We start from the raw sequence: 11,112 nt of genomic DNA on the forward strand, positions 1-11,112 counted from the left end.
ACAACCCTACGAGATGCCTTTTTACATGCACTTTAAACAGACTGCAGAACTGACCAGTGGACTTGTTTAAGGCCACTGTTTCCCAGTCCTGCTTATTTTATTGTCTTCTTGTTCTTACAACCCTGTTTAAACCTCATGAAGAGCTTGTGACTGAGCTGATGAGCTGAATCAGGTGTGTTGGAGCAGGAAAACGTGCTTTTAAAATCACTAGAGCTGCTGGAGCTGAACCATTCATGCCGCGCATGCGCAGCCGAACCGCTGCAACGAAGAATGCAGCAAGGCGCAGTGCGCAGGCGCGCCGCCGGTGTAAGGGTGGCTATTTTTAGAAAGTGACGTCAACATTAAATACAACTAGCCCACCCCCCCACCTCGTTTCAGCCTCCCATCCTCCTTTCTTCCACCCTGTTCGCAGCAGCGGAGGGACAGAATAAACGACTTTTATTCTATCTGCCTCATTTTTTGGGGGTTTTTCTGCCCCGCATCGGGGTTGACCCCCGCCATCGCCCCTCTTCAAATACACACACACCCTCTCACGTGCGCGACTGCTCCACATTCCGCTCGCGCTTGCGTGCTCTGGTCGCGAGCGCCACCCATCTTCCTCACCACCGCCTCCCCCCATCATCACCACCACCATCAGCATCTCCTCCATCAGTGCACTCCACCAGCGCTCCATCGAGAAGAAGCCCAAGACTGCGTGAAAAGGGAAAGAAAGGAGGGGGAACGACAGAAGAAAATCGCCGGAGCGCCGGTGCACGAGAGAGGAGCGAAAGAGGAGAGAGCGAGGAGAAAGACAGAGAGAGCGAAGGAAGGAAGGAGAGAGAGAGAGAGGATGGCAGACAGGGAGCAGCTCATCCAGAGAGCCAGACTGGCCGAGCAGGCGGAGCGCTACGATGACATGGCCTCAGCCATGAAGCTGGTGAGATGTCAAGATGCTCCAAACGATGAAACTTCCTATCCGCCAAGCTTCTTATTCGAATTTACCCGTTCCACCTTAAATGGTGCAGCAGTTACATTCTGGCGCCTGAGTATCTGCTGCACCATTTAAGGTGGAGCGGATAGATTCGAGAAAGAAGCTGGTCTCAAGATGAAGCCTTTCCAGCAACGTCCAGCGTTTTATGCTTTATTGTTGTTGTTGTTATTGTTGTTTTGTTTGTTGTTCTCAGTGTTGTACTGAGAAACGCATCTTTGTGCATCATGCATCCTGCTTTGTCATGGATGCACGAGCCTCTAATAGCAGATATTCACTAGAATGTAATGCAAACAAAGCATAAATAAAGAAGCACACAATGTGCGCTGTTTGTCTTTGAAGTTAACTAATGTAGATTTAGATTAAGAAGAATAGATGCAGGTTTTGCCAGTGACCGCTAGGGGCGCTGCTGACAACATTGCAGACTCCCTTAGCCATTCACTAGTCTATTGTTTCCTTTCTAAAGAAAAAAATGCTCGTGTTAAAGGTGTTTGCCGTCATTAAACATTTACCTCAAGCCTTTTTTTTATATTTTTTGGACTGGGAAAGTGCGCAAAGCATCAGGTCTGCAATGCAGCAGTCATTATGTCCAGATGGATATCAGTGCATAAAGAGATGTCAATGGCAGGATCTGGGCTCAGGTCGAGGTTGACCTTTGGATGCAAATGGCCTGTGTATAAATGCTCTGTTCTGCTTTAGAAATAACGTGCATATGCAACGTTTGACTGATCTGCTGTCATTTTCCTGATTGTGGAGCTGATGACTGATGCACCAAGATGATGGTCCTCCATTGACATTGTATGCAAGGTCAGGAGGGAAGGAGAACGAGGGGCAGCCCAGTTGATTGAGCACTCATTCTAAGCATCCTGGTTCCTTGCTTAATTGAGCTCTTTCTTAGGAACTGCTTTGTTTGGTGTATTTATATTGTTTGTCGCCTACATAGTGGATGCATACATTAGAGCAGGAGCAAGAGGATGCAAGGACGTCCTCTTTAGCATTCTGCAGGTGTTTAAAGCAGGAGTATGGCTCATGCACTTGGATATAATGTTGTCTATAAAGATGGACCTCATATGATTCCTTACTTCATATGTAGTGCCCTACAAAAGTCATGATTAATGAGATAATAGCCTTTTTAGTGCAATATATGTCTAATTCAAGGCTATTTGTATTCAGCAATAGCAGGGGTTGGCAACCCAAATGTTAAGAAGAGCCATTTTTTCCTTTCAACAAAAGTCAAACCACCATAATCAAAGCCACAATGTTTTATGTCCATTTTATCATCTTGGCTGTAAATATGTCTCAGTTTGTGCTAATGTACTTTTTAAGGTTCAAAAATATAAAGGAAAACACAGACGTACTTTGCTCTGCTTTAAGCTTTAGCTCAGGTATAGCTGCTTTTCTCGCATCTCTGGCAGGAAACTTTTACACAGCAGTGGAATAGTTTCTTGTAAACCGTCTCACAACGTAAAAATTTTTATGAGGCTGAAGTCGCTTCTCATTCGCCAGCTTCTTGTTTGTATTTTCCTGTTCCACTTTACATGGTGCCTGAGGTGTCCGAATGTAACAGCTGGACCCTTTAAGGTGGAATGGGACAATTCCAATGAAGAACTAACTTCAGCTTTGCGACTTTTGAGTGACTTGACAGTTTCTTGTTGCAGATGAACATATCAGGAAACCAGCTGGAGTGATTATAAATGCAAATAAGTCCAAATAAATGATCAGTGTTCGTCTTAAATCTTTCTCTTTGCCATTTCATTAGCTACTAGCTAGGCCAGAGTCTTATCTGCGTTACTATGGTGACCAGCAGTCTGCGCGCCAACCTTCAGGGTTAAAGGGTGAATTAGCAGTTATACATGAAACACCAGCGTTTGTTAAAACTGTGTTAGAACTAACAGTCAGCAGAGCTTTATTTTACTGCCAAGGAGGATTATTTTATGTTTACCTACAAATCTAATTCTGCTGTGGAGCCACAACAGGGCAGTAAAAGAGCTGCATGTTGCCGACCCCTGGGCAATATGCTGTATGACTTCCTGATTAGCATTCAGTGTCCTTTTTTGGTGTAGAAGCTGCAGTTTCATGATTTATGTAGTGCACTACATAGGGTGTAGTGACCCATTTGAGATACAGCCTCTGTATATTGCTGCTGCTGCTGCTGTTTTTAGCTTTGTTATTTGCTTTTGTCCATTTTTGTTGACAGTAGTCATATAGTGTCATAAACCATATAACCAAGTCTATCGGAGATTACTTAACAGCTTAGCGTGGTTTAGGATGGTTTTAAGCGTGCAGTCCTCACAGTAACTGGTGAAGGATCCAATAATTGTTAGCTGCATTAGCCTTGTGGCATCGGCACAACACTAAAAGAAGCGAACTTAGGACAAAAAATGTGTTTTGGCTGATTGACTATGTTTGAGGTAAAGAGGAAATGTGTAAATTACTCAGACCACTAGAACCATTAGGATTAAAACCCGATGGTTTTGCTTTCTAATGGGAATTGATTTAATGTTTTCTACTGGTCTCCTGTAGGACACCTTTAGATCCCTTTAGGAAGCCATCAAATGTATCCGGAATCATTTCCTGAACACCAAAGAAACTACTAAAAGTTTGTTCATTGTGGTGTCCAATAGTCAGTGCACAGATAGCAAGCATATATCAGTCCACTAGCTTGATAAGGTCGGCACCCCGCTGACTGTTTGCTACTGCTGGTTCACCCTCGGACCACCCAGATTATTGTCCTGCATACAAGCTCTAAATAGATTTTAATCTCCTCAAACAGATGTTAAATGCACAGAGCCTTTTATTTTAGAAAATAAACGTAGACACATATTACAAACAACTTAAAGAAAGAATAGGCTTGAACTGCACCCTGGCGAGGGCAGCACGGTGGCGCAGTGGGTAGCGCTGTCGCCTCACAGCAAAAAGGCCAGGGTCATTTCTGTGTGGAGTTTGCCTGTTCTCCCCGTGTCTGCATGGGTTTCCTCTGGGTACTCCGGTTTCCTCCCACAGTCCAAAAACATGCAATCAGGCCAATTGGACATGCTAAAATTGCCCCTAGGTGTGAGTGTGTCCGCCCAATGACAGCTGGGATAGGCTCCAGCACCCCACTGCGACCCAGAAGGATAAGCGGTTTAGATGATGTTTGTATGTATGCACCCTGGCGAGGCGAGGGCTTTTACCGTTGGAATAATGATGGCAGATCGTGAGTCAGCATCGTTTACAGTCAGAACTACGACGGTATCTGATCATCTTTGAACCTCTGAAATGCTTTCGCTATTATCCGTCTTGCGCCGGTCCAAGAATTTTACCTGTAGCGGCGTAATACAAATGTCCCCATATGGCAGCTTAATTTTTGACTCAACACAGGAAAACTCACCCGGCCTGGACACGGAAAGGATTGACAGATTGATAGCTCTTTCTCGATTCTGTGGGTGGTGGTGCATGGCCGTTCTTAGTTGGTGGAGCCATTTGTCTGGTTAATTCCGATAACGAATGAGACTCCCTCATGCTAAGTAGTTACGCGGCCCCCCCCCCGTGGTTGGCCCACTTCCACCAAACTTTAATGGCTTACTCCTGTCCTCTGACCACTTCTAACGAGCCTACATCCAAAGCCTAGGCGAAAGTAGGCCTAATATAAAATGAATTTATAGAAAATGTTGCTGACACTGAGCTAGATTGAAATGATTTACTGAACTAATTTACAACGTAAAACTAAAGAAGAAAGGAAAAATAAGGAAATTTGACTGTGAATGAAAAATGAACGATGATAAAGGGAATTGTGTCCAATACTCTGCTAAACCACCAGTGGGCTGCCCAGAAAAGGCTAGTGGACCACCAGCTTTGCCGTCAGCGAGCCAACAGTGGCCCACTATCTTCTTGCTTTTAGGGTAATGGTATTTAGTGTTTTCCTGATGAGAACACTAAATATGACTGCTGGACGCCACCAGGAAACAACACAAACTTTTTATTCAATTTTTTTCAGCAGGGTTAATCTTTTGCTAAGATAAATAGAGCCTTCCACAAATAATTCTACAGAACCGAATTTGCTCATTTTTGCTCATTCAGCACCTACTTTTCTAAATATCTTCTCTCCTCAGGTGACAGAACTGAACGAGCCACTGTCCAACGAGGACCGCAACCTGCTCTCTGTGGCCTACAAGAACGTAGTGGGAGCCCGGCGCTCGTCCTGGCGAGTGACCTCCAGCATCGAGCAGAAGACGGCGGCGGACGGCAGCGAGAAGAAGCTGGAGCTGGTGCGGGCCTACCGCGAGACCATTGAGAAGGAGCTGGAGTCCGTGTGCCAGGACGTGCTGACCCTGCTGGACCAGTATTTGATCAAGAACTGCGACGAAAGCCAGCTGGAGAGCAAGGTCTTCTACCTGAAGATGAAGGGAGACTACTACCGCTACCTGGCCGAAGTGGCGACCGGGGAAAAGCGAGCGTCCGCCGTGGAGGCTTCAGAAGCTGCCTACAAGGAAGCCTTCGACATCAGCAAGAGCATGGCGGCCACGCACCCCATCCGCCTCGGCCTGGCCCTCAACTTCTCTGTCTTCTACTACGAGATCCAGAACGCACCCGAGCAGGCCTGCCAGCTGGCCAAGGAGGCATTCGACGAGGCCATTGGTCACCTGGACAATCTGAACGAGGATTCCTACAAGGACTCGACGCTCATCATGCAGCTGCTGAGGGACAACCTGACCCTCTGGACCAGCGACCAGCAGGACAGTGAAGGAGGAGACCCCAATAACTGAACCAGAATTCACTCTGTTGTCCTGCGATCTTAGCTAGCTGTAGTAGCCCCCCATGCCCCCCCCCCCTTATAAGTCTCTCTGCCTTTTTCTGCTCTCTTCCTGTATCTTCTCTTCTCTTCTCTCCCCTGTCTTCTTTTCTGTTTCTGTGATGTTCCCCTGATTGATATTCACTCTTTTCATCAGGGTTCTTCTTTTCTTTTTTTTCTCTCTTCCTTTTCTTCTTTTCTCTTATTTCCTTTTCTCTTTTCTCTTTTTTGTTCTCTTCTCTTTTCTTTTTCGTTTTCTTCTCTTTTTTTGTCCTCTTCTTTTCTCTTTTCACTTTTTTTGTTTCTTTTTTTCTTTTTTCCCTTTTTTCGTTTCTTTTCTTTTCTCTGATTCCACCAGGGTTGCTGTTGCCTTATGGATCCACGCAGCCTTTTTTACTTTCTATAAACCTTTTCATCACTTAGCCTAGGTCTCTCTCTCTCTCTCTCTCTCTCTCTCTCTCTCTCTCTCTCTCTCCCTCTCTCCCTCTCCCTCTCTGTTTTCCCTCTCTTGCTGTTCCTGACCCTGTTTCTGTATGCCATCTCCCACTCCCCCTCCTCCCTGCTCCCTACCCCTTGATGAGTCGCTGATAATTAGCCTACTGGTCTCCAAGTGACATTTACTTAGTGTGTTCTCTCTGAAGGACTTGATCTCTATAGGGACTTTTTAATTAACACTAAATTATGGGGGGGTGTTTGAGTTTCTGTCTGTGGCGCCGTTACAGTGAAGTTGTTCCACTTTATTGCCGAATCGTGTGGTCGTAGCCTCCTCCTCACCTGTCTCCTCATCTGTACCCCTCTATCACTGCTTAGATGTGTATGTGTCCGTCGTCGCCCCCTATGCCACTCTCCTGTTGTGAACACTGCTAGCCTTGTGAATTGTGTATGCCCGCTGATCTCCGGTCAGTTAGCGATGGCTGGCCGGATGCCCGGCGGCTCCAGAGTCTTTGGTTAAGGTGACGCGCAATGCGCGAAAGAATGCCATTAAAAACAAAAGCCTGCCGAGGACCTCTGAGCCTGGAGTGAGTGTCTGCTTTATTACAGATCTCACTGACTTACTGCAGTTACACACATCTCTTCTCCTTCTCTCCTTTTTCCTCCTCTCTTTCTCTTCTGCCTCTCTCCCTATATACTTCTCTTATTTTGCTTTTTTTCTCACTTTCTTTCTTTCTTTTCCTGTTTCTTTTCTTCTCTCTCTCCCTGGCATTTTCTTTCTTTCTTTCTTTCTTTCTTTCTTTCTTTCTATACCTATTTTTTTCTTCTCTGTCTCTCTCCCTGGCATTTTCTTTCTTTCTCTTTCTTTCTTTCTTTCTTTCTTTCTTTCTTTCTTTCTTTCTTTCTTTCTTCTTTTCTCTCTCCCTTTCTCTTTACTTCTATCTTTACCTCTTTTTTCTTTTCTGTCTCCTCTTTTTTACCTCTTTCTTCTTTTTTACCTCTTTCTTCTGTCTCTCCCTGGCATTTTCTTTCCTTCTTTCTTTCTTTCTTTCTTTCTTCTTTTCTCTCTCCCTTTCTCTTCTATCTTTACCTCTTTTTTCTTTTCTGTCTCCTCCTTTCTGTCTCCTCCTTTTCTGTCTCCCCCTTTCCTTCATCCTTTTCGCATTCTCTCTTCCTTTCTCTTCCTTTCTGTTGCTTTTTTCTCTCTCCCTTGCTTCTATTTCTTTCCTCCTCACCCTCTTCACCTCCCTTTATTTTTTTTATTTTTTTCTCCCTCACTCTCTTTGCCTCTCTTTATTTCTTTATCTTTTCTCTCCTCTATCCTTTTCTCTTTCAATCTCTCCCCCCTTCTGTTTTTCTCTTTCTCTGTCCCACTTTCTCTTTTTCTCTCTCACACAAACATACACGCATATTTTCTCTGTCACAACACCAGCATGCACACTAACCAAACCTGAAGGTTTAAAAAGTACTAATAACAATAATAATTCACACGCATATTAAAAACACTGCTGGTTTTCATTGATAAATACACTTTAAAGCTCAGTAGATGCCAGAAGCACCATACTGATTATCCTAATGGGTAATAAACATCATATGCGTGTTGATATTGATTTATAATGTTTGTGTTAATGGAAAGCACATTAATGATCCTGACTGTAGTCTTTCATCAGGCTGCTCTGCAGAGGGCTGGGCTTTTATAAGCATGAATTGTTCCAGTCCTTCAGCTAAAGTTCAGGGTCACGATGAGTGATATGGACTTGGGTCAGTTAAGAGTCATTTTCAGAGCGTTGGGTAACACATGATTGACTGATGTATCTGAGTTTGGACTCTGTGACAGAATTATTAGCCAGAGAGGAACATACAGTTAAACCGCGCTCTCACAGATTAGCTGGAAATTTTCTAAAGAAGTAGTAAAGGGGCACGTCACTTCCTTGTTCTGGTGTATAAAGGAAAAAAAGAGGGCTCTCTTCCCAGAACCACTCTGTACTTTTACAGACCAAAGCAAACAAAACAAAAACACATTTTTAATACATAACCACTTTAGTTTTTGGTGTTAAACCTGACTATTAAAAATATTTTTTGAGTAACAGCATTGGTTACATAACCAGGGTGACTCAAAGGACCAAAGTGGTCCTTTATATTTGTGCTGTTATAATTTTGTTATGGTTGCTTTCATAACATTATGATGGTCAGATGTTAAATTCTCAGTTGCATCTGTAATTCAGCCTAATATTACGCCCCTTATAATTAGTAGTCAAACTGCAGGAAGTCAGAGTGCTTTTCTTTTTTGAGAAGCCCAAATGTTGACCAACCGCTTAAGAACCATTCATCAAAAGGGTGCTAAAAACCAGCACTGCAAAAACAAATTTGAAAAAGCAGCATGAAGAGTTTCGATGAGTGGATAACCACTCCTACATGGAGAGAACCTTCAAGTTAACATTCAAATCCTCAAGTAAAAATACTTTTATGTTACATTTTTATACAACCCCATTTCCAAAAATGTTGGGACGCTGCACAAAATGTAAATAGAAACAAAATGGTATGATGTGCAAATAATTTAAACCCTATATTTAATTGAAAATACTACAAAGACAACATATCCAATGTCAAAACTGAGAAATTTTATTATTTTTTCGAAATATATATGCCAACAGCACGTTTCAAAAAAGTTGGTACGAGGACAACAAAAGGCTGGTAAAGTTGTGTAATGCTAAAAAAAACACCTGGTGGTTGATTGGCAACAGGTCAGTAGCATGATTGGGTCTAAAAGAGCATCCCAGAGAGGCTGAGTCTGTCAGAAGTAAAGATGAGGAGGTTCGCCACTGTGAAAGACTGCACAATCATATAGTGCAGCAATTCAAGAATAATGTTTCTCAATGTAAAATAGCAAAGAACTTTTGCTACTAATCATCTACGGTACATAATAACATTAAAAGATTCAGAGAATCTGGAGAAATCTCTGTATGTAAGGGATAAGGCCAAAGACCAATATTTGCTGGCCGTGATCTTTGGGACCTCAGGCGGCACTGCATTAAAAACAGACACGATTCTGGAGTGGAAATCACTGCATGGGCTCAGAAACAGTTCTTAAAACCACTGTCTATAAACACAGTTTGTTGCTGCATCCACAAATGCTAATTAAAACTCTAAAAAGCAAAGAAGACACTGTACATAAACAGGATCCAGAAACACTGCTACCAAAACTCATTTAAAATGAACTGAGGTGAAGTGAAAGAAGTGTTCTGTGGTCCGACGAATCAACATTTGAAATTGTTTTTGTAAATCATGGACACTGTGTCCTCCAGGCTAAAGACCACTCAGCTTGTTATCAGTGCTCAGTTTAAAAGCCAGTATTCATGATGGTATAGGTGAGCATTAGTGCACATGGCATGGGTGACGTGCACATCTGTGAAGGCGTCATTAACGCTGAACAATATAAACATATTTTGGCAACATATGCTGCCATCCAGACGACGTCTTTTTCAGGGAAGGCCTTGATTATTTCAGCAAGACAATGTCAAACCACATTCTGCATGTATTACACCAACATGGCTTCTATTAAAAAGAGTCCGGGTGCTAAACTGGCCTGCCTGCCATCCAGACCTGCTACCCACTGAGAACATTTTGCACATTATTAAATGAAAAATACGACAAAGGAGACCCCGATCTGATGAGCAGCTGAAATCCTATATCAAGCAAGAATGGGAAAACATTTCACTTTCAAAACTACAGCAGTTGGTTTCCTCAGTTCCCAAACACTTACAGAGTGTTGTTAAAAGAAGGCATCAAATTAAAAATGGGCACATATTTTTCAAAAAACAATAAAATTTCTCATTTTCAACATTTGATATGTTGTCTTTCTACTATTTTCCTTTAAAAATATGGTTCCCATGATTTGCTCATCATTGCATTCTATTTTTATTTACATTCTGCACAGCATCCAAACTTTTTTGGAAATTGGGTTGTAAATCAATTGTGCAAATATAAATAATATTTTTACTTATTGCCACCTAGGACAAATCTACAAACTGAAAAGTTCATGAAACTGCTGTAGATGCATTTGTGTAAAAGTACCGTCCACAAAAAAATACTGTCAAAGAAGTAAATATGCTGCATTATACTGAATCCTTTAAGACATTGTGGATTTTAAGGCCTGAAGAGAGCTCACACATTATACTCACTGGCCACTTTATTAGAAACACCTACCTTGTGCATCCACTCACTGGCCACTATATTAGAAACACCCACCTTGTGCTTCCACTCACTGGCCACTTTATTAGAAACACCCACTCTGTACTTCCATTAACTGGCCACTTTATTAGAAACACCCAGCCTGTGCTTCCACTCACAGGCCACTTTATTAGGAACACCTGCTTTGTATGTCTACTCACATTTAGACTGACCACTGATGAAAGGCTAGATGATCAGTAACAAAACTATGCATCAGCAACGGAGGGTTTTCCTAATAAAGTATGCAGAGGTTCAAAGTATTTACAGAAATACAAGTCCTGTGATTAATCAGCTGAATCGCAGGCCTGCAGTGTAAGGGGTAAGTATAGTGCAGTAGTAGTTAGTATAATAACTCGACCTCATGTAATCAGCCACCTTTGACCCTTATTATCACAGATTTTTCTCTGATATCAGCCAGTGGTTCTGACTGCATTCAGTCCAACAAAGCTTCTCCAGGCCTGGTCCACTTTTCTGAGACCCTGTTTGAGAAGCACCTCAGGGTGTCAGGATGGCAAAGGCTGGCAGACTCATTACTGGCACGTTTCACCTGCATGCTGTCTGCAGGATCTGAGTGGATTCAGTGTGTGATCTCATTTACTGGAATTTTTTTTCTTCCTGCTAAGTTGATCATTAATGACTCTCAGAGTCCAAAAGCACTGATTTCTGACAGCTCTGAGGAGCGAATTGTCTTTCATAATTAACCCTGAGAGGT

General features: G+C 42.8%; 1 protein-coding gene across 1 annotated transcript; it reads left to right on the plus strand.

Moving 5' to 3' along the window:
• The first annotated feature begins 365 nt into the window (after nucleotides 1-365).
• ywhah (tyrosine 3-monooxygenase/tryptophan 5-monooxygenase activation protein, eta polypeptide) lies at nucleotides 366-5,991 on the plus strand. Its single transcript, XM_036595171.1, has 2 exons — nucleotides 366-916; nucleotides 5,059-5,991. The coding sequence occupies exons 1-2, from the start codon at nucleotides 830-832 to the stop codon at nucleotides 5,710-5,712; spliced, it is 741 nt and encodes a 246-aa protein (XP_036451064.1). The 5' UTR covers nucleotides 366-829; the 3' UTR covers nucleotides 5,713-5,991.
• Nucleotides 5,992-11,112: the final 5,121 nt, after the last annotated feature.

This window comes from Colossoma macropomum, unplaced genomic scaffold, assembly GCF_904425465.1.
Source record: "Colossoma macropomum unplaced genomic scaffold, Colossoma_macropomum, whole genome shotgun sequence".
NCBI classification, from domain to species: domain Eukaryota; kingdom Metazoa; phylum Chordata; class Actinopteri; order Characiformes; family Serrasalmidae; genus Colossoma; species Colossoma macropomum.

What these genes read in the sequence shown, in the direction of transcription:
- ywhah (XM_036595171.1), top strand. Translation starts at nt 830, where the DNA reads ATGGCAGACAGGGAGCAGCTCATCCAGAGAGCCAGACTGGCCGAGCAG. An exon ending in TGGCCTCAGCCATGAAGCTG is followed by an intron (nt 917 to 5,058) that starts GTGAGATGTCAA and finishes TTCTCTCCTCAG; the next exon opens with GTGACAGAACTGAACGAGCC.